The sequence below is a fragment of the Bos mutus genome, chromosome 19 (genome assembly GCF_027580195.1).
Source record: "Bos mutus isolate GX-2022 chromosome 19, NWIPB_WYAK_1.1, whole genome shotgun sequence".
Classification (NCBI taxonomy): Eukaryota; Metazoa; Chordata; class Mammalia; order Artiodactyla; family Bovidae; genus Bos; species Bos mutus.
The window spans coordinates 8,633,747-8,661,615 of NC_091635.1; the positions used below are offsets into that span (position 1 = coordinate 8,633,747).

The window sequence follows — 27,869 nt, forward strand, 5'->3', positions numbered from 1 at the left end:
AGGGGACGGCTGGAGACTCACTGACTCACGAGCAAGGGGTAGGAATCTTCCAGGAAGTCTCCTTCCCGCGCTCCCCTCTCCGCCGGGGCGGGCCAGCCAGCTCCTCTGTCGCCTCCTCTGTCCCAGCAAGCTGACAGGACACCCGGGCATCTGCAGGGGGGCACTTCTCCGGCTCATCCCTGGCAGGTGTTCCTGAACCTTCCCCGTGGCAGCCGGCCTGGGACGCGACCACCGCTCCTTCCGGCCAGGCCGGGGTGGGGGCGCAGGGCCGGCGGAGGTGGAGGGGAGCCCAGGCGGGCAGGCAGGCAGGAACCAGGCTTTGCAAAGGCTCAAACCAGAGGAAATCGCAGCATCGCGGGCCGGGGGGCGGAATGAAAGACTCTGCGAGTCGCCAGGAATTTGACTCTGTGAGCTGGTTTCCAAGAGGCTAAGTTAAGCTTCTCCAAGTGGATATTAAAAAGGAGCAGCCAGACGAGAAGCCCCGGGCGGAGGGGCTGGAGGGGGTGGAGAGAAGGCGCCGGAAGCCACTCGCCGCCGCACCTCGGGAGCCACCGCACAAAGCCCCTGCCGGCCGGTCCTCGGCCGCAGGACCCCGGGGACCGCGGGAGCCTTTCAAGGCCCACGTCCGGCCCGCGCTCCCGCCTCTTCTTTTTATTTCTCTCCTTCGCTCCCTTTCCCCTCCCGGTTCCAAGAGACAATGCTACTTCAGTTTGGAGCACAAACATATGATCAGCACATGGAAATGTGGTAATTTGGAGGCATTCGTGATTGCAACAGATTGAAGAAATTAGACCAGACAAAGAGTGTTTTTGGAGGAGGAGGAGGAGGAGGAGGCAGAAAGAGGGAGGGCGACGGGGTGAGAAAGGGGAGGACGTCTCTGGAAAGGGGGACGCTGGGACTCCCGCCTGCTGCTAAATATATCCGTAATGATGGAGAGAGACCGGATCACAGGTAGGCAAGGGGCCCTCCTCCCTGCCCCGTGCTGCCCCTTCCCCTTAACTCAAAACTTTCTTTATGCTTTGGGACATAAGCACCCAGGGGTCACCTCGGCTCATTTTTCCGGGCATATTTCTTTTCCTCTCTACTGTTCTGAGGTCCTGGGACATAATGTTCCATAATGTTCCAAAAGCGGAGCTTCGCTAAGTCTGGCTTTTATTTAAACTCGCCTCTCCCTTCCCTCACTATTTCTCTTTCATTTCCCAGTGTGCCACTTTTGCATCTGAAGGCGGCTGTGAATGCTGAGACAGTGGGCGCTGAAGTCCAGGAAACGGTCTGGTGGGGGGGACCCGATTCTGGCGCTGGGGTCTGGTCCGGCGGCACCGGGGCGCCGCTTTGGTTTGTCTGTCCACCGTGTGGTTTGTTTGTCCGCTGCTCGCCAAAGTCTTCAAGGCCGCCTTGGTCTCCTCCCTGAAATAGCATTTTGGTGCCTTCCTGGGAGTTGATTACAGGGCTGGGAGCTCCCAGTGCCCAGACAAGATGTGCCGATGTGTGTGTGTGCGTGTGTATGCACACACAGTGGACAGAACTCCTCCTGCTCTGCCGGAAGCTTGGGGGAGTTGACCAAGGTGACCCCCACTTGCGGGGTTGGCGTCATCCGGGTCCTGTCCTCACCTGGGCACAGAGAACAGGGAGGAGGGTAGCGATGAGCATCCCTGTCTGGATGGGACGTTTCAGGACAGAGAGACCAGATCTGTGGGCTCTGCTCAGATTCTGGGGTAGAATCACTGATTAGAACATCTGAATGTCACGGCGGGGCAAGGCGTGAGGGCAGACGCCTGGTCCTTGGGTTGGAGGGGGCTTCCAGGTCCCTGGATTGGTATTCACACTGCACACAGCATGCGTTTTGAGTTACGTTTTGAGTTAAGGTAGCCCCGCACCGAGTGGGCTCAGCCCCATCAGGACTGGGCAAGAACCGACAAGAGGAGAGAAAAGAGGCTGCCCCTCCTAAGTCACCCCGGTTAAAAGCCCCCTGTTTCCAAGGTGGACCTCCTAAGATCCTTCTCCCAGGCGTGTGTCCTGGGTCAGCATCTGACGTCATCAGGAGTAGTTCCCATTCATTCCCCAGCCTGCTGCTTGCGGCGCAGCCCTCGCGCCAGGTGCTGGGGTACATGGCGCAGGCTGAGACGTCTTGGGCATCAGCGTCCAGGCTTCAGGTGCTCTGAGCTGGCCCCTGGGTGTCTTCACAGGTGTCATCAGACTGTTCTGTTGTTTGTCACTGCGTGTGTTGTGGTGGGGATGGTGGACTCCCCAAGAAGCCATAGGGGAGGAAGCCATGTCTCCGTGGCTCCTCTGAAGGTGGCCCCTTGCCTGCTGCTCCAGGGGCTGATCAGATCCCAGTGTGGTGTCAGGGCGGATGGGGCACCCACAGGCAGGGGAGCTGCTGATGGGCGGTGGGTGTACGTGCGTATCCATGCCACTGGGCCCGCACCAATGGGCACCACAACCAACCACGGGAGCTGGGGTGGCCCCGGAGACCACCAGAAGGCACGACTGGTGAAACCGCACCAGTGACGTGGGCTGGCCGGGGTGGACGGGGTGGGAGCCGGGGTTCCCTGCTCTCAGCCTCGGCAGGGGCTGCCGGGTGCAGGACTTGGGAAGATGATCACTCTGCTGGCCTGGTGGTCAAGGGCCTCCCACCCAGCCTTCACTTTCACGGATGACCAAGCCAAGGCCCAGCTGGGTGACAGGCGACCAGAGAGCCAGAGCACAAGGGCTGGGAAGGGGTCTCTGGGGAGTCAGAAGTGGTGGCAACGTCCTGGAACCTCCCAGGCTGAGCAAACTCCAGGAACTTTTTCAGGAACTGAATAAACAGTCAGCTCTGTGCCTTTATAGCCTCGCTGAGCACCACGCCCTCGTGATGAGAAGTGGAGCGGGTGCCTTCCCCCGGGCTACGCCTGAGGAGAAATTGGGATTTCCTAAGAAATCCTCATTTAAATGCGTTTTCATCCAAAGATACTTATTTCTTTCAAAGCTTGGGTTAGAAACCTGGTTCCAGAAAATGCAGGTCCTCAAGCTGTCCCTCAAGTTCCTCAAACCTGGTTGGACCTTGACCTTGGTCTTTAATTGTAACTCAGAGCTTCAGCGACCCCTGGGGAAGCTATCTCTACCCTGTTCCTGCTGGGACCTCGAGCAAGTCGCTCTGTGGCCCTAGGCTCCATTTCCTAATCTGTAAAGTGGGGGAGACGGAGCAGCAGGCCTTGCCCCCCCGCCACCAGTGGGCTCTGAGCTGATTCTGGGGGTCCCCGTCTCCTGTGGGGCTGCCGCTCACAGTCCCTGCCCCTCTGGGACCCCATTAGGCAGTTGAGGTAGCTGCCTCCCTCCCCAGCGGGACACCGAGTAGGAGTGAGGCTGGAGTCACGATGCCCAGCGTGTGTGGATGGTGGCCTGTCTGGCCAGACGCCCCACCCGCCAATTTCCAGAATCAGCTGTTCCTGCTCATGACCCTCTGGGCTGGCATTTAAGGAGGGTCTGGCTGGCTCTTGGCCACTGCCCAGCAGCTGTCCAGGAGGGGTTGGTGGGGAAGGGGCTTGGGGCAGTTGGGGGCTATCTCAGGAGACCTCAGGTGTCCCTGCTCCATCTCCCGGGAGCACCAACTCTTGCCCGGTTTGGGGTCCAGGTTCTCTGGGGCAGCCACGCTGTCTCCAGCTCCCTTGAGGCTGAGGCTGTGCCCTGGGAAGATGCCGGAGGGCTTGTCAGCAGGCCGGGATGAGTCACCGAGCAGTGACTGGCCGCTGAGACACCGGCCTCCTTCCAGCCAAGGGTCGGCATTTTTTTCCTTGTTCTGGACTGGCTTTGTGGCTTTTACAAATCAAGCAGTTTTATCTCGTTCCAAGGGCTTGTGTTTCAGCAGGGAGAATCTCCAGGAAGGGAACTTTCCACTGGGGCGGGGTGAGGGTGGGGGGGCAGTGACTTAGCTCAGCTGGGCCTCGGGGAGGCTGGGAATGGCCGCGTGGTGAGCTGTCGGCAGAGAATGTAGATGTTTCTCTGCTTGGTCATGGAGGCTGGTCTGGGGGGCGGGGAGGGCCAGGTCACGTTGTCACTGGATGTCTGTCCCAGGCTCACTAGGGAGGAGAGAGCTGGTTCTCTGACTTGCTCAGGGGGTCCTGTGTCATGGCCATGAGGCGGGCTGGGGGCTGGACAGCCCCCCATCATGGGAAGCATGCTTTGGGCCTCACTCTGATGGCTCCTCTTGTCTCTGGGTCCCTGGGCAGTTCATACCCTTGACTCGCTGCGGTCATCAGTGTCCTGGACCCGTGTTGCCAGAGCTTGATTTTCCTGTCTCCAGGATGAGAGGCTTGGCCCGAGGCCTGCCTGGTCCTCTTCCTCTTGTAGCTCTGATTGACCTGGGCCTTGGTTTCCTAGGGCTTCCCTGATAGCTCAGTTGGTAAAGAATCCACCTGCAATACAGGATACCCCAGTTCAATTCCTAGATCGGAAAGATCTGCTAGAGAAGGGATAAGCTACCCACTCCAGTATTCTTGGGCTTCACTGGTGGCTCAGCTGGTAAAGAATCTGCCTGCAATGCGGGAGACCTGGGTTTAATCCCTGGGTTGGGAAGATGCCCCGGAGAAGGGAAAGGCTACCCACTCCAGTATCCAGTAGTGGTATCCAGTACCACTTAGGTTCCTAGGGCTGATGTAACCAAGTACCACTGCCTGGGGAGCTTACAGCGACAGCAATGGATCCTCTCCCAGCCCTGGAGGCCAGACGTCTGAAGTCAATGTGTTGGAGGGTTGGCTCCTTCAGGATGCCCTGCGACAGCATCCTCTCCATGAGTCTCCTGGCCTCTGGTGGTGGATGGTGCACCTTGGCATCCTTGGCTGCTGGATGCTCACTCCAGTCTTCGCCTCTGTTGTCACAGGGCCTTCTTCTGTGTCTCAGGTCTCCCTCTGCTTCTCTCTTATAGGGACACTCGTTCCTGGATTTAGGGCCCACTCCAGTAATCCACTGGGACTTCCCAGATGGCTCAGTGGTAAAGAATCCGGCTGCCAGTGCAGGAGATGCAAGAGATGCAGGGTTGATCCCTGGGAAAAGGTCATTTCCTTTCTGGAGGAGGAAATGACAACCCATTCCAGCGTTCTTGCTGGGAAATCCCGTGAGCAGAGGAGCCTGGCGGACTATTCTCCGTGGGGTCGCAGAGTCTGACAGGACTGAGGGACTGAGCACACATATAACCCAGCATGACCACAACTCCAGATCCTTATCCTAATGACATCAGCAAGACCCTTTTCTCCAAATAGGACCATGTCCAGAGGTTCCAGGTGAACATGAGTTTTGAGGAGGCCGCCATTCAACCCACTCCAGTTCTCATGCGTCCTCCATGCACAGGATAATTCCATATCCTAAGATGCCTTGAAGTCCCCGAGTCTGGCTGCAAGCCTTTGCCATTGGGTCCCCTACTCCTGGTATGGTGTGGGAAGCCCAGTCCCATGAGAATTCCAGAAGCCTGCCTGCCCCGCTTCCAGGCACCTTCCTGCTGGGAGCTGCTTGTGTCCCCTGCTAGTGGGGTGAGGCCTGGGACAGGCTCTGGGGACAGAAGGGACCTAGGACAGAGTGGATACCTGGGGCAGCCTGCCTGATACGGTCACCTTCGCCTGGTGCTTTGTAATTTTTTTTATTTGTGCCCCAAATAGGTCTGTCCAAAACCTTTCCTGATTAGAGGATTTATTTCAATGTAAAGTCCTACTAAGGAATGGCATGACCATCACGTTGTTATACAATAAAGAACCGCCTTCAATAACAGTATATCATGAGATTGGGACTGACTCCTTGTGTGTAAGGACCTCGGGTGCCCAGGGCTCTGGACTCATTTAAAACAAATTGTGGTAAAATGTACATAACATAAAATGTGCCTTTTTAAAAAGGATTTATTATAGTTGGTTTACAATGTTGTATTAGTTTCTGGTGTACAGCAAGGTGGATCAGTTATAATCTACTCTTTTTTAGATTCTTTTCCCAAGTAGGTCATTACAGAGTAATTTTTAAAATAATATTTATTTTAGTTACCTTGGCTGCTCTAAGTCTTAGTTGCAGCACGTGGGATCTTTCGACTTCATTGCGACATTCGGGATTTTTAGTTACATCGTGTGGGATCTAGCTCCCTGACCAGAGATTGAACCTGCGCCCCCTGCACTGGAAGCATGGAGCCTTAGCCACTGGACCACCAGGGAAATCCCATTACAGAGTATCAGGTGGAGGTCTGGGTGCTAAGTTCCCGGTCCTTGTTAGTTATCTGTCACATGTATATGTGTGTACTCAACCCAGTTTCCCAGTGTACACGCCCCCATCTTTATTCCCCAGCAACCATAGTTTGTTTTCTACACCTGTGACTCTACTTGTGTTTTGTACATAAGTGCATTTGCACCCTTTTTTAGGACTTCCCTGGTGGCTCAGCGGCAAAGAATCTGTTTGCCAATGCAGGAGATTTGAGTTTGACCCTTGGGTCGGGAAGATGCCCTGGAAGAGGAAATGACAACCCACTCCAGTATTCTTGCCTGGGGAATCCCATGGACAGAGGAGCCTGGTGGGCTACAGTCCACAGGGTCACAAAGAGTCAGACATGAGTTAGTGACTAAACAACAACCCTTTTTAAAGATTCCACATGTAAGAGATTTCATATGGTATGAAGTGTGCCTTTTCAGCGATTTTTAGGTGTGTAATTCAGGGGCACTATGTGCTCTCGCATAGTTGTGCAATCATCCATCCATCTCCAGAGCTTTTTCCATCTTCTCAAAGTGAAGTGAAAGTGAAAGTTGCTGAGTCGTGTCTGACTGTTTGCAACTTCACGGACTACACAGTCCATGGAATTCTCCAGGCCAAAATACTGGAGTGGGTAGCCATTCCCTTCTCCAGGGGATCTTCCCGACCCAGGTCTCCCACATTGCAGGTGGATTCTTTACCAGCTGAGCCACAGGGAAGCCCAAGAATACTGGAGTGGGTAGTCTATCCCTTCTCCAGAGGATCTTCCGACCCAGGAATTGAACCGCGGTTTCCTGCATTGCAGGTGGATTCTTTACCAACAGAGCCATCAGAGAAGCCCCTATCTTCTCAAAGTGAAGCCCTGTTAAACACTACTTCCTCATTCCCCCGTCCTCCCTGACCCTGCCCAACACCCTTCTGCTTTCTGTCTATGTGAATTTGACTATTTCAGGTTCCTTATGTAAATGGAATCATTCAGTATTTGTCTTTTTGTGACTGGCTTATTTCATTTAATAATTTCAAAGTTCCTGTATGTTGTAGCAGGTGTCAGAGTCCCCTCCTGTTTAAGGCAGAATAGTATTCCGTTGTAGGCTGTATTTTGTTTATCCATGGTCTATCAAGAATCACCTTTTGGCTCTTAAGAAAAGTGCTGCCATAAATCTGGGTGTGTAGGTATTTGCTTAAGTCCTTGCTTTCAGATTTTTCTGGGTACACACCCAGAAGAATTACTGGATCGCATGGAGAAAGTAAGAGTGTTAGTCGCTCAGTCATGTCTTTGCATTCCCGTGGACGGCAGCCCACAAGGCTCCTCTGTCCATGGGATTCTCCAGGTGCGAATACTGGAGTGGGTTGCCATGCCTTCCTCCAGGGGATCTTCCCAACCCAGGGATCAAACCCAGGTCTTCTGCAATACAGGTGGATTCTTTACTATCTGAGCCACCAATCACATGGTAATTCTATGTTTAATTTTGGGAGGAACTGCCATACTGCTTTTTACCACGGCTGTACCATTCTACGTTCCCACAAACAGGGTACGTGGGTTCCAGTGTCTCCACATCCTCCCCAGCACGTGTTATTTTCTGTTATGTTTTTAAACAACAGCCAGTCTATTAAGTGGGAGGGGGTGCCTCACTGCAGTTTCGATTTGCATTTTCCTAATGATTAGTGATGTGGAGCATCTTCCCGTGCACCTGTTGGCATCCGTATGTCTTCTTCGGAGAAATGCCCTTTGTCAATTTTTTAATTGGGTGGTTTGTTTTTGTGTGTGATTGAGTTCTAGAAGTTTGTTTTTTTTTTTTCCTGGCCTCGCTCTGTGTCATGTGGGATCCCAGTTCCTTCCTCCCCACCAGGGATCGGACCTGAGCCCCCTGCAGTGTAAGCCCAGAGTTTTAACCACTGGACCGATAAGAAAGTCCTAGTGTTTTTTTTTAAAAAAATATTCTGGATATGAATTCCTCATCAGACATAAGATTCTGTGTGTTGCCTTTTCATTCTGTTGATCGGCTCCTTTGGAGCTTAAAAGTTTTACATTTTGTGTGTTTGTTTTTGGCTATCCTGGGTCTTTGCCGCTGCCGACAGGCTCTCTCTGGTTCCGGCCAGCGGGGGCTACTCTCCGTAGTGGTGTGCGGGCTTCTCATTGCAGCGGCTTCTCCTGCTGTGAATGGAGCATGGGCTTAGGTGTTCCGAGGCGTGGGGAATCTTAGTTTCCAGACCAGGGATGGAACCTGTGTCCCCTGCATTGGCGGGTGGATTCTTAATCACTGGACCACCAGGGAAGTCCCCCCAAATTTTTAATTTTGATGCAGCTCAATTTATTAACTTTTTCCTTTTAATGTCCAGGCTTTCGGTGTCATACCCAATGTCACAAAGCTTTCCCCCTGTGTTTCTCTCTGAGAGTTTTATAGTTTTAGCGCTTGTATTTAGGCCTTTGCTCTATTTTGAGTTCATTTTTGTACATGTTGTGAGGTAAGGCTCCAAGTTCACGTCCTGGGTTCTTGATTCATTACTTTTGTTTTTTTCCCCGTCTCAGACCTAAGTTGACTGCATTGGGTGGCAAGAAGTGGGGGAGATTCTGGGTTGGGTCTGGCCTTGACCATGCCCTCTCAGGCCAGCCGGGGGGCCTCCGCTCTGGTGCAGAGCGCGGCTGAACAGGGCCTCTGCCGCACTGTCAGGCAGGCCTCTGTTCTTGGCAGTCTCACGGCCCAGCTTGCATGTGAGACTGGCTGTGGCTGTGTCTGTTCTATCCCCATGCTTTGTCTCAGAAGCCTCCTCCAGCCCTGTTCCTCTTTGCTTCTGCCATCCTGGCCTCACGTCTCCGATGACCATCTGCTCAGAGCTGGTCATCCCCATTGTCTCCCTTCCCATCTGGGCACAAATCTCTGAATGGAAGCCACCACCGAAAGCGCTTTGCCTAAAGTCCCGCGGACCACAGTCCTGCCTCCACCGCTCTCATGTGGATTCTGTAGTGTGGATCCCACTCCCCTTGGGCTGGGCGTGGGGTGGGGGTGGGACACAGTGGAGAAACTAGGGAGGTTTCCTCCAACCAGTGGCCTTGCTGGGACTCAGGACAGTTAGCAATGCAGGTCTCAGCTCCTGGAGACCCCCTGCTGCCTTCGGGCTTGGGATCTGCCTTAGGCCTTCCCATGCTCCCTCCTTTTTTTCTTTCTTTCTTCTCTTTTTTTAACAAACGAGGAAACTCTGACTTTTGCAAGCTGAATAAACAAAGCAACACACCCCTTGGAAATAGCAAAGAAGCGCCGGCTCTGAAAGTTTACTATGAAAACTTGAAAATGCTTTTGGAGGGCTTCGCTGGTGGCTCAGACAGTAAAGAAAATGCTTTGGGGCTGGGCTGTCTGCCGGTGTGAAGAGCCGCCCGGCTCCGGATGGCAGCAACCTGCACCCCAGCACTTGTTCCTCCCCACGGTCCTGGTTCTCCCTCCTACCAGCACGAGTGACCAATCAGTGACCTCTGTCTGTTCATCTCAGGTCATGACCTTTGAGTTCATCTCAGGTCATGACATCTCCAAATTCCTGTTTGCAGGATAACTATTGACAGCAGTCGTCCGAGTTAGCCAGCAAATCTTTCTGGAGGTCCTGCTAGGTTCAGGCATCCCCTAGGTACTTGGCCTAAAGTAAGAGGTAAGGGACAGCCAGTCCCTTGCTCCTTTGGGACTGGTCATCTGAAATCGCTGTCAGGCAGCTAACCAATAAACACACCAATTTCTGACTTGAGATGGAAAAGCAAAGAACAGGTGATGTGATGTGATTGTTGCCAGTTGCATGTGTGTGTATGTGTGTATTTACGTGTATTAACGGACACCTTCCTTGAGAGGGTGACACTGAGCTGAAATATACATGTCCAGAAGGACCTGACCAGGCCAGGATCCTGAGGAAGGACATTCAGGCAAAGGAAATAGCAGATGCAAAGGGCCTGAGGTCAGAACATCGTGGAGGTGCCAGTGGCTGGGCTGTGTTTTTGGAAGAGACAGGCAAGTCTGAGTCCAGCAAGATGGACTCAGGTCAGGCCCGGCCTCAGAGGCCCTGGTGATGGTGTGTTTTTTTTCCTGTGGTGTGATTGGTGCCACGTGGAGGAAGCGACAGGACCCGAATGCCCTGTGCCTGCCAGGCAGGGAGGAGAAGCCGGGGAGCTCCAAGGGGTGGCCGTGACCGTCGCTCTAGCAGTTGCAGAGGGGGGCCTCTGATTGCTGGGTGGACCCTGGTGGTTGGAGAGGCCACTGGATGTGCTGACGTGGTGGCCAGCCCTGCCCCGCCCTGCCCCGCCACTGCCTGTCTTTAGGATGGAGTGCTTGCGGTCTCTGAGTGCAGAGGCTGTGGTTTGCTGGATGCTTGGCTGGGGGGCAGGGGTGGCCTGAGACCTGGGTTCTGAGCCTCCGTGCCTGCCCATGCCCCCTGCGTGGGGTGGTGGCCCTGTGTGCCCAGAGTGTCTGAGGACACCATCCCATCCCACCGGCCCCCTTGAAGCCTCTGAGCTTTCTCCCAGCTCTGGGCTCCTAACTCTGGGGGAGGCACAGGAATACAGAATGTTCTCCACTGGCTCTCAGAGCTGGGGTGAGTCAGAGCCTCCTTCTGTGATGGAGCAGTAGCCAAGGCCCCGGGGATCTGGCTTGGTCCCTGGGGGAGGAGGGCAGGAGAGCAGAGGTGGCCTGGCAGGCAGAGTTGGGCGGGCACCGAGGAGCCAGTGTGACCTTGGGCTGCAGCCTGGCCCCCTCCTACTCTGTCCCAGCCACTGGTCCCGCTGGGAACCCCTCGTGCCACCTCCCTTCACCGCCTCTGCATCCCTTCTCTCCCCTCTGAGGCTGACCCTCTTCTCTAGTCCAGAGTGGGTCTCCCGGCTACTCTCCCAGCCCCCTGCTTCTTCTCCTTCAGACCCTCCACCGCTCCCCCGGGGTCCACTGTGTCCCCTCTGTGTCCTGTGTCACCCAGAGAGGCAGGTGCTGGGAACCTGGGGGTGCTGGCACTGTGTGTGCACCGAGCATCTTCCTCTCCTGCTCCGGGCACCCCTCGAGCCAGCACAGAGCTCCTCCTCACAGAGCTGGCTGTGTCCTGCACCCAGAGCTAGTGCGGCAGGAAGGAGGCACCCGGGGAGCCCAGGCACCCAGCCTGCTCTGCTGGCCACGGCCCCCAGGGCTTGTGTGTCAGGGAGGAGGTGGTTCCGGGGAGGTGTGACCGTGCTGCGGCTCATGGGTCAGGGCACCGACCCCCCCTCCTGCTGGTGTGACCTGAGCTGCTGCTCCCCCAGCTTCTGTTTCCGGGGCATCTTGGAGTTGACCTTCCTGCAGCCTGTCCTGGGTTTTCCCTCTGTCCTTTCCTGACACTGTTGCTGCTTACTTGGAGAGAGCCAGGTGGGGACAAAGGAGATCAAAGAGCCCCTCTGATAGGATACCCCGCTCCCCTCGAGAGCCAGCAAGACTCCTGCCCACCCCAGGGCACCTATGGGGGGTGGCACAGTGTGACCGTCGAGCACGGGGCTCAGTGCACGATCCGAGACCTCCCTTCCTGTGGCTTTGCTCAGGCTCATGTCTCTGTCTGGTCCTCTTGCCCCTGATGCACCTCAGTCTGGACTTTGCCCACCTACCATCCACCCAGCCCGGCTCTAGCTGGCTTGTCCCTCCACCGGGCTCAGGTGCCTTCTCCAGGTGGCTTATTCCATCCAAGGATGCAGGGCACTCAGGCATGCCCACCGTGGGAGGTGTCAATGTATTGTTATCTGATAATAACTAAAGAACTACATCTTTAAAAATAGTGTTACTCGCTCAGTCGTGTCCTGCTCCTTGCAACCCCATGGACTGTAGCCCACCAGGCTCCTCTGTGCATGGGATTCTCCAGGCAAGAAAACTGGAGTGGGTTGCCACGCCCTTCTCCAGGGGATCTTCCCAATCCAGGGATCGAACACGCATCTCTTGCATCTCCTGCATTGGCAGAGTCTTAGCCACTGGACCACCAGGCAATCCCAAGAACTATATCTTTAGAATGACTGTTTTCAGTGTTTTTCCAACGTCAACAGTCTTTAGAGTGTCCTAATCCTGAGCCTGGTGGGTTACAGTCCACGGGGTCCCAAAGAATCAGCAGGACCAAGTACGCACGCATGCATCTTTGACTTCATGGGGCTGCAGTGTGTTATTGTACAAAAAGCGTAAGGTCTGGCTGAGACGAAGAGTCCTCTCCCATTACACCTTACTTGTGTGATCTTTGAAAATGACTCCAGCTCTCAGTGCCTCGGGTTCTTTTTTGGAAACTGCCTGCAATGCAGGAGACCACCTGCAATGGAGGAGACCCAGGCTTGATCCCTGGGTTGGGAAGAACCCCTGGAGAAGAAAATGGCAACCTACTCCAGTATTCTTCCCTGGGAAATCCTATGAACAGAGGAGCCTTGTGGGCTATAGTCCATGGGGTCACAGAGTTGGACCCAATGCAGCAACTAAACCACCACCAATCCTGATGTGGCCTGTGTCCAAGGCAGAGGGAAGGGGTTGGGGTTGATAGCAGGCTGGGGACTTGTTCATCACCTTGAGAGGGTGGTCTTGGCCTGTGCCTTTGTGACGTGTGTTTGGGGGGGCATACCTCCAGGACCTCCCTGTAGCGCCCGCCTCCCCCCAGCCTGTAGAGAGCAGCTAGGAGGGGAAGGGGAGCGCACACCTCCTCAGGAGCTGTGGACCGAGGGCCCAGGTTCTGGAGGAATGCATCGTCCATGCATCTTACCCCCAGATTTACTGCAGTGAGGGCCTGGCCGAGCCCTGGGAGGAAGCGAGGGGACCGCTGTGAAGCCAGCCCCAAAAAGGGGCAGGAATTCAGGTGCAGGTAGCCTTTCCTCCAGGAGGTGGCGATGCAGGCTCTCGAGAGCCCAGCTCCTGCTGGGTTTTCATTTTCATGAAATTAGCGGGAAAAGGCTGCCCTAGTGGGGCTTCCCAGGTGGCGCTAGTGCCAAGGTAGGAGACCTAAGAGATGCGGGTTCCATCCCTGGGTCGGGAAGATCCCTTTTAGGAGGGCATGGCAACCCACTCCAGTATTCTTACCTGGAGAATCCCATGGACAGAGGAGCCTGTAGTCCAAACGGTTGCGGAGTCGGACACGACTGAAGTGATTTGACACGTACGGACGCACGCACACTGCCTTGGTGTTATTTCCACTCACTTGGGAAGTACTGTGAGGCTGGCACCTACCCTGGCACCGGGGCTGGAGCACTGCAGATCTCGCAGAAGGTGGTCCTAACCCTCACCAGACAAGGGATGTCCGAGAGCTCAGGGCTTCAGGGAGGAGTCTCCTGCTACATCTTCTCACTTTTCTATTTTTGGCTGATATATCTCAGTCTCTTTAAAAATTTTCCAACTTTTTACTGTGAAAAATTTCAGACACGCAGGAAAGATCAAAGAATTACAGTGAGAACACCCCCACGCCCACCACCTAGATTCCTCAGGGCTCATTCTGCTCCTGGCTTCATCACACACCCATCCCTCCCTCCACCAGCAAGCCCGTGTGGTTTTTTGGATGTGTTTCAAAATCAGTTGTTGATAGCGGTTCACGTGACCCTGCAAAGACTCCAGTTTGCCTCTCACTAATCAGAGTCCCTGTCTGCCGTTGGAAATATTGAGGGCAGAAAGAAAAGAGGGCGTCAGAGGATGAGATGGCTGGACGGCATCACCGATGCAATGGACATGAACTTGTGCAAACTTGGGGAGATGGTGAGAGACAGGGAGGCTTGGCGTGCTGCATTCCATGGGGTCGCAAAGAGATAGGACTGGGCGACTGAACAATAATAACAACAGCAACCAGAGTCCAGTATTTGTTTGTGCTTCTTTTTCTTTCTTTGAGGTAAAACTGATGTACCGTGAAATGCACAGGTCATAACAGTACTATTCTCTGTATCCCAGCTCCTATCGGCACATAGAGCATCACCATCAGCCCGGCATGAATCCCTCTCCTGGCTAATTTCTGCCTGCACCTCCCTGACTTCTGATTTTTCTTTTGCCAGGGTAGATTAATTTTGCCAGTTTGCATATGTGTATTTTTCAGGCGCACCCACGTTGCTGCAGGTCACACTAGTTGTTCTAGGATTGCTGCGTAGCGTCATTGCATGAACATTTAGCCGTTCTGTTCGCGGGCCCCTTGCCGTTTCCATTTTGGAGGGCTCATGAATAAAGATGCTTGGGTAGGTTTCTTGTGGACATACGCTTCCATGTCTCTTGTGTAAATACCAGGGAGTAGAATTGTGCCGGGTCGGAGGAGAGGAATGTGGTTAGATTTATAAGAAACTGCCACATTCTGTACCCCAAGCGGCTGCTGTGTTTTCACACGCCTACCAGCACCGTTTGAGCATTCCGGAGGCTCCACAGCCTCGCTGGCGTTCGGTGCTCTCTGGTTCACAGTGTAGTCCTTCTGGTGGGTGTGTGGTGGTATCTCATTCTGGCTTCAATTTGCATTTGTCTGATGACTCAGGCTGTGGCGCACATTTCCATGTGCTTATTGGCCTTTCGTATATTTTCCTCTGTGAAATGTCTTTTCAAATCTGTTGCCCATTTTAAAATTGGGTTATTACATTCTTTCTGGATACTGGTCTTTTGTTAGATACATGAGTTGCAAATATTTTTTTTTTCTCACTCCGTGGCTTGCCTACTCCTTTGTTCTTAAAAAATATTTATTTAATTGGCTACACAGGAGTCTTACTTGCGGCGTGCAGGAGCTTTCGTTGCAGCGTGTGGGATCTAGTCCCTGACCAGGGATTTGGACCCTGGTCCCCTGTATTGGGAGCACAGAGTCTTTAGCCAGTTGATCACCAGGAAAGTCCCTACTCATTTCTTTATGGTATAACCTTTGGTGAGCAGACGTTTTTAATTTTAATTTTGCTGAAGTTTAATTTCAGTTCAGTTCAGTGGCTCAGTCATGTCCGACTCTTTGTGACCCCATGGAATGCAGCATGCCAGACTTCCCTGTCCAGCACTAACTCCCAGAGATTGCTCAAACTCATGTCCATCGAGTCGGTGATGCCATCCAACCATCTCATCCTCTGTCGTCCCCTTCTCTTCCTGCCTTCAATCTTTCCCAGCATCAGGGTCTTTTCCAGTGAGTCAGTTCTTCACATCAGGTGGCCAAAGTACTGGAGTTTCAACTTCAGCATCAGTCCTTCTGATGAATATTCAGGACTGATTTCCTTGAGGATTGACTGGTTTGATCTCTTGCTGTCCAAGGGACTCTCAAGAGTCTTCTCCAACACCAGAGTTCAAAAGCATCAATTCTTCAGCACTTAGCTTTCTTTATAGCTCAAATCTCACATCCATACATGACTACTGGAAAAACCAAAGCTTTGACTAGACAGACCTTTGTTGGCAAAGTAATGGCTCTGCTTTTAAATACGCTATCTAGCTTGGTCATAGCTTTTCTTCCCAGAAGCAAGGGTCTTTTAATTTCATGGCTGCAGTCACCATCTGCAGTGATTTTGGAGGCCCCAAAAATAAAGTCTCTCACTGCTTCCATTGTTTCCCCATCTATTTGCCATGAAGTGATGGGACTAGGTGCCATGATCTTAGTTTTCTGAATGTTGAGTTTTAAGCCAACTGTTTTACTCTCCTCTTTCACTTTCATCAAGAGGCTCTTTAGTTCCTCTTTCTGCCATAAGGGTGGTACCATCTGTATATCTGAGGTTATTGATATTTCTCCTGGCAATCTTGATCCCAGCTTGTGCTTCTTCCAGCCCAGCGTTTCTCATGATGTACTCTGCATAGAAGTTAAATAACAGGGTGACAATATACAGCCTTGACGTACTCCTTTTCCTATTTGGAACCAGTCTGTTGTTACATGTCCGGATCTAACTGTTGCTTCTTGACCTGCATTCAGATTTCTCAGGAGGCAGGTAAGGTGGTCTGGTGTTCCCATCTCTTTAAGAATTTCCCACATTTTGTTGTGATCCACACAGTCAAAGGCTTTGGCATAGTCAGTAAAACAGAAATAGATGTTTTTTATGGAACTCTCTTGCTTTTTCTGTAATCCAGCGGATGTTGACAATTTGATCTCTGGTTCCTCTGCCTTTTCTAAATCCAGCTTGAACATCTGGAAGTTCATGGTTCATGCACTGTTGAAGCCTGGCTTGGAGAATTTTGAGCATTGCTTTGCTAGCATGTGCGATGAGTGCAATTGTGCGGTAGTTTGAATGTTCTTTGGCATTGCCCTTCTTTGGGATTGGAATGAAAACTGACCTTTTCCTGTCCTGTGGCCACTGCTAGATTTAATTTAACAAAGTTACTTCTCTGTGGTTACCACTTCATGTTCTTTATAAGAAAGGTTTGCTGACCCCCAAGTGGTGAAGGTATTTTCAGTGTTTTCTTCTAGAAGCTTTATAGTTAGAACTTCTATGAATTAATTTTTCTGTATGGTGAGACACAGGGGATTAAGGTCCATTTTGTTATCTTTTCTGTGTGGACATTCAGTTGTTCTAGAACCATTTGTTGAAAAGACATTCTTACCCCACTAAATTTCCTGGCACTCTTGTTGAAAATCAATTAATTTTATATATGTGGCTCTATTTCAGTTTTCCTGTTTTATTGGTATTTTGTCCTTTTTTTTTTTTCTTTGCCAGTACTGCAGTATCTTGATTAATGTGACTGAAAAATAAGCCTTGAAATAAGATCTCACAATATATTCAAAACATTGTTTTGGGCCAAGAATACTTGGTTCTTTGAGTTTCCTTATGAATTTTAGAAATAAAGTGTCAGCTTCTACAAAACACTGTGCAAATTTTGGCTGAGATTGCATTGAATCTGTAGTTCAACTTAGGGAGAACTGATGTTTTAATAACATTGAGTCTTCTAATTTTAAAAAAATTTTGATTAATTTATTTATATCTCCATTTTTAAAGGGCTTTTTATATATATCTCTAATCTCTACAGAATTATGTTGTTCTGTCATTTTCAATGAAAAGTTCTTCATGTCAAAAGTTTAATTTATTCTAATTTCTTTTTGGTGCTATTATAAATTGAATATACATTTTAAATTTCATTTTCTAGCAGCAGTTGTTTGCTGCTAGTATATAAAGATTATATAAAGTGCAGTGGATTTTTATATATAAATCTTATATCCTGTGAGCTTATCAAAGTCATTTGTTATTCTAATACTTGTTTTATAGATGTTTCATGATTTTCTGAGTAAACAATGATGTTATTTGAAAATAGTTTTACTTCTTTTTCTGATCTTGATGACTTTATTTTTCATGCCTTATTACAGTAGCTGAAACTGCAAGTATTGCGTTGAATAGAAGTGGTACATGGACATCCTGGCTTTGTTTTGGAACATATCATATTAAATATAGATTTTCCATATATGCTTTTTGTCAGACTGGAGAGATTTCTTTCTATCCCTAATTTTCCAGAGTTTTGAATAAGAATGGGTGTTGACTTTAGTAAATACTTTTCCTGTATCTGTTGAAATGATTCTCCTTTATTCTTATTGAAGATATGTTACAGTGATTGACTTGGTGTTTTTGGCTGCATCCTGCAGCATAAGGGATCCTAGTTCCCCCACCAGAGATGGAATCCACCCCCCCTGAAGTGGAAGCATCGGGTCTTAACTGCCAGACAGCCAAGGAAGTCCCACAGTGATTGAGTTTTGAATAGTAAACCATGTTTGCCTTCCTGGAGTAAGTCTAGGATGCTCAACTGATCAATTATTTATGTATTGCTGGGTTTGATTTGCTTCGTTTTTTTTTTTTTTTTTTTTAAGGATGTGTGTGTGTGTGTGTGTGTAGATTCATGAAGGATACTGATGTGGTATTTTCTGTTAGTTTGTTTTGGTGATGTTTTGGTTAGGATTATTTTGGCCTCATAAAATGAGTTCAGAGTGTTCCCTCTTCTCTATTTTCTGTAAAAATTTGTATAAGATTGGTGTTTTTTCCTTCCTTAAATGTTTGATAGAGGTCACCAAGGAAGCCATCTTTCACTATAGAGTTCTTTTTGGAAAGTTTTTTTTTTTAATTACAACATTAATTTAAAAATGTATATTAGGGACTTCCCTGGGGGTCCAGTGGTTAGGACTCCACTGCCGAGGACCTGTGTTCCATCCCTGGTCAAGCAACTAAGATCCTGCAGGCAACACCGTGAAGCTAAAAAAGTATTAAATATATTAAATAAAGATTTAACTATATATTAAATATTATTTAAATATGCATTTGATATATAAAGAGAACTATTCAGGTTTTTTACTTCCTCATATGGGTTTTGGTAAGTTTTATTTTGAAGGAATTTGTTTCATGAAAACTATTGAATTTATTCATATAAAGTTGTTCATAGTATTCCTTTATTGTAATTTGTATACCTATAGGATCTTAGGGATAACTCTTCATTCCTAATATTGAAAATTTATGGTCTTCATTTCTTTTTCTCTCTCTTATCAGTCCAGCTCTGAGTTTATTGATCTGTAGATCTTTTAAAGAATCAGCTTTTGGCTGTATTTTGTTTCTATTTTCCATTTCCTTGATTTCTGCTCTTATCTTCATTACTTCCTTCCTTCTACTTACTTGGTGTATCAGTTGGGGCCAGGCAGGAAACAGAAACCACACCAGTTAATTTGAACAGCAAAGTGAAAAGTAAAGAATTATTAACCGGTAAAAGGTGGTTAACTATTGCAAGGTTGAAAGAGGACTCTGAAGAACGTAGAAACAGCAAAGACATGAAATAACTACTGTAGAAGAAAATATAGGGGAAAACGTTGGGACGTTGCATTTGGCCGTGATTTCTTGTATTTGATACTGAAAGGCACAGGCAACAAAAGAAAGAATAGGTAAACTGAGCTTCATCAAAATTAAAAACTTCTGTGAATCACAGATGGTTATCAACCGAATGCAAAGGCAATCCATAGAATTTTTTTTTTTCAAATCATATAGCGGATAAGGATTTCATATCCAGACTATATTAAAAACTTCTACAACTCAATCACACACACACAAAAAACAACCCAATTAAAAAATTGTCCAAGGGCCTCAATAGATGCTTATCTAATGGAGACATGCAGATGCCAACAGGCACATGGGAAGATGCTCAAAATCTCTAATCATGAAAGTGAAAGAAAGAAAGTGAAGTCGCTCAGTCGTGCTGACTCTTTGCAACACCATGGACTGTAGCCTACCAGGCTCCTCCATCCATGGGATTTTTCCAGGCAAGAATACTGGAGTGGGTTGCCATTTCCTTCTCCAGGAGATCTTTCCAACCCAGGGATTGAACCCGGGTCTACCCGCATTATAGGCAGACGCTTTACTGTCTGAGCCACCAGGGAAGTCTTATCATAAGGGCAATGCAAATCAATTCTGCAATGAGATACCACCTCTCATTCATTAGAAAGGCCATTATAATAAAACAAAACAAAAAACAGAAAATAACAAATTGGGAGGGATGAGAGGAAATAGGAACCCGTGGGCGCTGCTGATGGAAATGTCAAGTGGTGCAGCTTCGAGGGAAAAGAGTTTGGGAGTGCCTCAGAAAACTAAACGAAGAATGACCCCTGTGCTTCGTGCTTATTCACTCAGTCGTGCCCGACTCTTTGCGACCCTTTGGACTGCAGTCCTACAAGCTCCTCTGTCCATGGGATTTTTGAGGCAAAAATACTGGAGTGGGTTGCCATTTTCCTCCTCCAGGGGTCTTCCCAACACAGGGATTGAACCCACAGTCTCCTGTGTCTCCTGCATTGCAGGCAAGTTCTTTATCCGCTGAGCCATAGAATGACCATGCGCGTGTGCAGTTGCTTCAGTCATGCCCGACTCCTTGTGACCTCGTGGGTAGCCCTGTAGCCCGCCAGGCTCCGCTGTCCATGGGATTCTCCAGACAAGAACACTGGAGTAGGTTGCCATTTGCTTCTCCAGGGGATCTTCCTGACCCAGGGATTGAACCCACGTCCGTTGCATCTCCAGCACTGGCAGACAGATTCTTTACCAGTGCGCCACCTGGGAAGCTGGAGCTGGTCTGTAGCAGCAGCTTATTGGGTGGCTGAGAAACTTCCGTAGGGTGTGAGCAGGTTGGATGGAGCTGGTGCAGAGGGCGTGCCTTCCAGTGTCCTAGTGTTGGCTGGGGGGCTGGGGGGCGGGGCTAGAGCTGGTCCGAGGGAAGGGGCCTGCTGGCTGCTGACTTAGTACAGCTGTGCCAGAGGAGGGACAAGTCCCAGGCGACCAGGAAGAGCAGCCCCTTCTGCTCTGCAGAAGGACGCCTTTCCCTGCACCTCCCCCCACCCCGTACCCCCGCACCGTGTATGAGTGCACGTGCCTGCAGAGGAAATGGTTCACACCCAAGTGCAAAGGTGGGGGTTGGAGCATGCAGCTGAGGGATTAAAGGAGCCTGGAGGAGGAAATGAGATGGGGGTGAGACTAGGAGGGAGCGCAGCGGACACTGGTAGAAATGCCTTCCACTCCTGACAGGGGCTAATGGATGGACGGCAGAGACATTCAAGGCAGACCGTCCACTGCACGTCCTGTGGCACTGATCGAATAGGCACAAAGAACAATGATCATGCTCCATTTGCTTTTCTGCTTTCAATTTTCTGAGGCACCCCCAAACTGTTTTCTGTCGAAGTGGCACCATTTGACATTCCCACCAGCAGCGCCCAAGAGTTCCAATTTCTCCACATCCTCTGCAACTCGTATTATTTTCTATTTCATCCAGTCTTGTTTCCCAAGCCCAGAGATCCTTCCAGGTGAAGGAAAGTAAGACCTTCCCTCTGGGCTCTGTGTGTGTGTGTGTGTGTGTGTGCGCGTGCTGCGCGCACATGCTCACAGTCTCATTTCCCATTTTTCTATCTTCCTGACACCAGAAAGAATTTCCATGAGCTTCTCCACCCTTCCCCAGGCTGCACGTGGCGGGACACTCTCACACACATACACACACATGCACGCGTGTGCACTCAGACACACACACACACATATACACAAAGCACTCTTGTGGGTTGTACCTAGGCCTGACAGGAAACTGGACTCTGGGAAACTTCCGGCCCCACCTTTGGCACAAAGTCATGTTTTTTCTTTGCTGTTCATTCAGTGGAGGTGGGTGGGAACAGTTCACGTTCAGAAGAGTAGATTTTGCCAGAAGCGTCCAGCGCAGTTGAGGGCCTGTCCTGGCGTTGCATGTCCCAGCTCTGGAGGGCTCAGGAGACCCGCCTGTGCCCCAGGGAGTCTCTTGAGGTCGGGAGGGGTCACACTTCAGGTTGGCCCTTGTCTTGGAGTCTTGGGCTAAGGTTTTCTGGCCCAGAGCCCCTCAAGCTGGCTGATGAAGTCAACTGGGAAACTGCTAAAATGTGGGTTCTGGGCTGGTCCTGAGACCCCAGGATCAGATGGGGTGCAGGAAGGTTACTGGGGCCCCCAGAGTGAGTCAGATTTGGGGGAGCCAGGACGGCGGGGGACCCTGGACAGCAGGTGCTCGAGTGGCGGGGCTGCCCTTACCGGAGACGTGGAGAGATCCACAGATGCTTGCTGACTGGGACTCGGGGTGACCTGCCCCTTCGTCTTGCCAATGAGACAAGATAACAGATGCAGACTGGCTGCAGTGTTGGAGGAGCGGGGCAGGGAAACACTGTGGCAGCTGGGCCACCCTTTCTTAGGCCCTGGGTTGATACTATGGCTGCCATAACAGTGACCACAATCCAGGGGCTCTGAAAGCAGAAATCAGCATTGATTCCTCCTGGAGGCTCAAGGATCCTTTCCATGCCTCTCCCCAGCTCCTGGTGGCTGTCAGTACTCCTGGACCTGGGGCCGTGTCACTGCAGGCTCTCCCTCTGTCCCTACTGGGCTGTGTCCCTGGGGTGTGTCTGGGTCCAATCACCTGCTCCTTAGAACGAGAGCAGCGACTGGGTGTAGGGCCCCACTCTAAGTCAGGATGCCCTCATCTTGATTATATCTGCATAAACCTCATTTCTAAATGAGGTCATGTTGACAGGTTCTGGGCAGGATGGTTTCAGCATGTTTTGGGGGGCACAGTTCAATTTGCAGTGAGGTCTGGCTACAGAGGGGCCTCTCCAAGATTCAGTGTTGAAGGAGGCTGTAGATGGACAGTGAGGACCGTAGGAGACCGTTTGAGATGGGCCAGAGAAGGTCAAGGTGATTATCTGGACAGGAAATGCAGAGAGGAGGAGAGCTATGGTCACTGTCTCCAACTATTTGAAGAGCTATCATGTAGAAGAAGCAGAGGATTTGTTTTTCTTAATATTTATTTATTTGGCTGCAGCAGTCCTTGGTTGCATCATGTGAGCTCTTACTGGTGGCACACAGGATCTAGTTCCCTGACCAGGGATTGAATCCCAGGCCCCCTGCATTGGGAGCCTGGAGTGTCAGCCACTAGACTCCCAGGGAAGTCCCGCAGAGGGCTTTTTTTTAGTTCCTCTAAAATAGAAAACCAGAACCAGATACTTGGAAGGTAACAGAAAGTGGCATTTTTCTCACAGTTTTAACTTTCTAACAGTGGAGTGAGCTCTTTTGCAAAGTAGTGAGTCCCCCACGCCGAGAAGTATTCAATCAGGGACTGTGCGAAGATTGTTCAGGATTGCTGTAGAAGGGACCTCAGGTTCTTGCCAATACTGGGCATCTATTATTTTATGAGAACTTGAACTTCAAAGTGTAATATTGTTGGAAATATCCGCACACTCTGCTTTGTCTTTAGGGCAGGGTGTCAGGCTGGGCTTGATCCTACCATCTGCCCTTTCTCTTTGGCTGTCTGTTCTGACCAAAAGCTTGCTTCGCCTGGTTCCTAGGGAATCGGAGCCTCAGCCCCATGGCCCACTCACTAGGCTCTGACACCATAATTCAGAGCTGTGTCAGATGGGTTCTGGGTAAGCATGTGCAGAGGGTCCCGTCTATATATGAACACATGCCTGTGCCTTGCACATGTTCATGCACACGCATGCATACACGCATGCACATGCACCCGAGGGCTTGTTAGAGCTGCTTGAAGCAGCTCTAATCATAGAGACAGATTCCCTCTAGTCAGAGACCCTCCTGCTCCAGGGTCCCTAGAACAAGGCTCAGCACTCGAGGCTGTGTTGGTTCTAATGGGAGGATTCAAGACCACTAGCTATCAATGCCACGATATGCAAGCTCTGTTGTTAAACACATGATAACGTGCCTTTGTTTTTTTTGGCCATGCCTCTCGGCATGCAGGATCTTAGTCCCCCAACCAGGGATTGAACTGGTGTCCCACTCGAACCCGTGTGCTCTGCAGTGGAAGCGTGGAGCCTTAACCAATGCACCACCAGGGAAGTCCCACATGTGTCTTATTTTTACTTATTTAGCAAATCTAGAGTAGTGGTTTTGTGCCAGGCCCTGTTTTAAGCCTGTAATAAATATTAATGATTTTTGTGCCGTGACAGCTCTTGGAAGGTAGGTAGTGTTGTCCCACTTTTAGATGGGGAAACAGAGGCATAGAAGGGTCAGGGACTTCCTCCTGTCTCCTTTACCCACAGCCTCACCCCGTTCATACACACGCACTCCCATGCTCTCCCCTTGTTGCTCTTTCTTCTCGGATGTGAAGCAGTGTCCCACCAGCCAGGGCCCCTGTCAGGGAGACCCTTTGGCCCCATCTTGCTTCAGGCACTGAGGGACCTCCTTGTAGCCTGGTCCCTCCAGTGTGGCCCCGCTCCCAGGAAGTGGATTTCTCCAGTGTCCCAGCCCAGCCTGGACCCTCCTTCCCAGCTGGAGGGGAGGGCCGAATGAGCCCCTCCTCCCTGGAGGTCACTGGTCAAGTTCAAACCCACCCTCACAAGCCCCTCCTGCCATCGTGGAGCCGGCCGCCTGGCCAGCGGGCTTGCTCAGGGATCCAGGCAGCTGTCCGGGGAGGAAAAGGCACTTGAGGTGTTAATTTCCCCTCTCTGGGCAAACTTCAGGAGAAGCAGCTGGAGGGGCCTGGCCTGCCTCCTGCTGCGACCTCCCCGTGCCTTCAGATGAGCCCGGATGGATCATCACTTGAGTATTTCCCACAGGGAGCAGAGCGCAGTGCAAGGCCTGCCGCCTGCTTGCCACACTTTCTTCAACGAGTCCTGGGACTCAGGCCAGTGCTGGGTGCCTGCGGCATCATCTTGCTGAGACAGGGTGCAGCAGGCACAGGTACCATGTTACGAGGAAACAGGCTCAGAGAGGTTGAGTAAGTTGTGCGGACTCCTCCAGCAGTTTAGCCGAGCCAAGAGTTCCTTTTAGGTCCGTGTGATACCCAAAGCCCAGTTCTTCCTAGGACATCAGGCCCAGGAAAGGATCAAGATGTTTCCCAGGAGCTGGGTTACCCGGATGCTCTAAGCTGCTGGGCCCTTGGTAGTTGCTCAATAAAAGTGCTGAACGAATGGGTCTGTGCTTGCCCGTTGACCCACATGACGGAGAGCTGATGGCTTTGGCCCAAACGCCTGTCTCTGTCCTCTGGTTCCATGTCCCCCTTTGGGTGTGTGACCTTGAAAACAGTCACTCTCTCCTTTCCGCCTTGGACAGCGTCTCTGAGTGGCGTCAGGGAAGCAGCTGGGGATTACCAGCACCCTGTTGCCGGCAGGCTCTGGGCCAGATTCCCGGGCCTGGGTGTGGGGGTGATTGTCAGCCACACGTGTGCGAAGAGCTTGTGCAAACGCACACCTCCCGCCTTCCCCCCAGCCCCGTAGATGGCTGCCAGGATTCCGCTCTGCGGCGCTGGCCACTGAGCGGTCTTGTCTTGTGTCCCGGCTGCTGTGCCTGTTCGTGTGTGTCGCACAGCTGTTTGTAGAGAGCCTGACAGTGGCTCCGGGGTCACGTGCCCATCCCATGCTCCTGCCTGGTGGGTGGAGACCTACATCCCACCCATGGTGGCCGCAGCATTGAAAAGACTTCACAGCAAGGGACGTGATGGGATCTGTGCAAAATCCATGGAGGCTTTAGAAGCACGTGTTGAGGTTTGGAGTTTCCATGCTCAGGAGAAAACCAGCATCTGAATCTTTGAATAATGCACGGTGTGGTCCTCGCTGCTTGCTGGGAGGGTCTTCCCAGACCCAGAGGTACTGCTGCCAACAAGGACTCCCATCCCCCAGGACTGGGTGCAGGCTGCCCGCCCAGCTTCGTTTGGGGGAAGCTATGCTGCCTCTTGTCACCCTGCTTATTTAACTTCTATGCAGAGTATATCATGCAAAATGCGGGCTGGATGAAGCACAAGCTGGAATTAAGATTGCCTAGAGATGGCACCCCACTCCAGTACTCTTGCCTGGAAAATCCGATGGATGGAGGAGCCCGGTAGGCTGCAGTCCATGGGGTCGCTCAGAGTCAGACAGGACTGAGCAACTTCACTTTCACTTTTTGCTTTCATTCATTGGCGAAGGAAATGGCAACCCACTCCAGTATTCTTGCCTGGAGAATCCCAGGGACAGGGGAGCCTGGTGGGCTGCTGTCTATGGGGTCGCACAGAGTCAGACACAACTGAAGCGACTTAGCAGCAGCAGAGAAATATTAATAACCTCAGATATGCAGATGACACCACCCCTGTGGCGGAAAGTGAAGAGGAACTGAAGAGCCTCTTGATAAAAGTGAAAGAGGAGAGTGAAAAAATTGGCTTAAAACTCAACATTCAAAAAACCAAGATCATGGCATCCCATCACTGCATGGCAAATAGATGGGGAAACAATGGAAACAGTGAGAAACTTTATTTTTTTGGGCTTCAAAATCACTGCAGGTGGTGACTGCAGCCATGAAATGAAAAGACGCTTGCTCCTTGGAAGAAAAGCTATGACCAACCTGGACAGCATGTTAAAAAGCAGAGACATTACTTTGCCAACAAAGGTCTAGTCAAAGCTGTGGTTTTTCCATTAGTCATGTATGGATGTGAGAGTTGGACTATGAAGAAATCTGAGCCCCGAAGAATTGATGATTTTGAATTGTGGTGTTGGAGAAGACTCTTGAGAGTCCCTTGGACTGCAAGAAGATCAAACCAGTCAGTCCTCAATGAAATCCGTCCTGAATATTCATTGGAAGGACTGATGTTGAAGCTGAAACTCCAATATTTTGGCCACCTGATATGAAGAACTGACTCACTGGAGAAGACCCTGATGCTGGGAAGGATTGAAGGCAGGAGGAGAAGGGGCTGACAGAGGATGAGATGGTTGGATGGCATCACCGACTCCGTGGACATGAGTTTGAGTAAACTCCGAGAGTTGGTGATGGACAGGGAAGCCTGGTGTGCTGCAGTCCATGGGGTCGCAAAGAGTCAGACACGACTGAGCAACTGAACTGAACTGATGCTGCCTCTGGCTCTGTTAACCCTCCGCTGCATGGATACTGTGAGCACCCTCCATGATCCGCCCCCTCCGCAGCTTCTCCCAAGCATCATTGCAGGGACCGCACCTGGCCTGGCCTCTAGTCCAGTCTCCCTGTCCTTTAGACCCTCTTGTGGAGACTCAAAGCCGAGTCCCCTGCTGCCCTGGAGGCTTTTAAGGTTCACGCCAGTGGATGCAGGGGTTGGACAGGTGGAGCCCACGTCCCAGCAGCGCCTCTGGTACCTGGCCACCTGGGCAGGCCCCTGTCCTCCTCGCACCTCCACTCCTGTGCAGAAACGGGGGTATGGAGAGCTTGCATCCTGGGGGTTCATGAGGAATAAAGGAGGTGATTTATAATGAATCTATAATGAATGATTTATAATGAATTTATAATGAAAGGAGATAATGAATGTAGAAGAGAGTGGCTTTCTGGAAAGCGCCTCCTCTTGTCTTTCCTCCGGTTCTTACTCCTCCTCCATCTTTTTCTCCCCCTCCTCCCTGCACAACCTCCAGCCCTAGAGCTGATGCCCCCCCAGTGGTGCCCTCCACTCCTCTCCTCTCTTGGGTTCTCTAAGTGGGAACTCCAGCACAGGATGGGGCTCTGGCAGCCAGAGCTTGAGTGGGTCTGATGGCAGTGCTTGCTGGGGGAGGAGGCCAGCCTCGGGGGCCACATCCCCAGGGTCAGGACTGAATGCCGTGGGAGAGGAGGCTAGGACACCTTCACTCATGGCTTTATGCATTTAGGATGTTTGCAGGGCCAGAGCATAGCTGAAGAAGCTGCTGGCCAGATGTACACAAGGGTCAGTTGGGTGCCCAGACCAGGCTGCTGGGGGCATCTCTTCAGGCAGGCAGATGGGCATCAGGGGAGGAGCTGACAGGCCCTCAGAATCTGTCATATGCCCAGAAAGGGCAGGAGGGAGAGTGGGCGCCTGGGCTGGCCCACACTCGCTGTCGGATCCTCCAGGTCCTGGCACAAAGAGGGCGGGCAGGAGGAAGAAGCAAGGCAGCCTTTGACCTTTAGGGCACATGTGCTCAATAAGCACCTTCTTGCAATCTTATTTTTTAATTTAAAAAGTTGTGATTGTCCTGATTCTGTACACAATCACTGCCAAATATTCCAGTCTCACTTTCAAGAGCTCTCCGTGATTACCTAGTCCTTATACTCATCCAGGACAAGTTCTTACACTCCAGGGCACTGCAGGAGGAGTAGGGACCCAGTGTTCTAATCCTGGTTCTGTCAGTAACAGCCATGTGACCCTCAGCAAACCATTCTGCCTCTCTAGGTCTAGTATTTTTTTTTTTTGGAAATGTATTTATTTATTTGTTTGGCTGCGCTGGGTCTTAGCTGCGGCACGCAGGATGTTTGACCTTCATTGCAGCATATGAGCTCTCTTAGTTGTGGCATAAAGGATCTAATTCTTGGACCAGGGGTTGAACCTGGG

General features: G+C 51.0%; 1 protein-coding gene across 3 annotated transcripts in view; it reads left to right on the top strand.

Annotated features, from left to right (window-relative positions):
- The window catches only part of SEPTIN9 (septin 9), a 179,179-nt gene that overhangs the window by 30,041 nt on the left and 121,269 nt on the right, over nt 1-27,869 (top strand). The window contains exon 1 of one of the 3 annotated variants that reach the window (XM_005908017.3): nt 54-951. The exons of the other annotated variants lie outside the window; for them this stretch is intronic. Coding sequence (XP_005908079.1) covers nt 927-951 — 25 coding nt within the window. The 5' untranslated portion in view covers nt 54-926. Of the gene's footprint in view, nt 1-53; nt 952-27,869 lie in introns of those variants that run through there. 3 annotated transcript variants of the gene reach the window in all.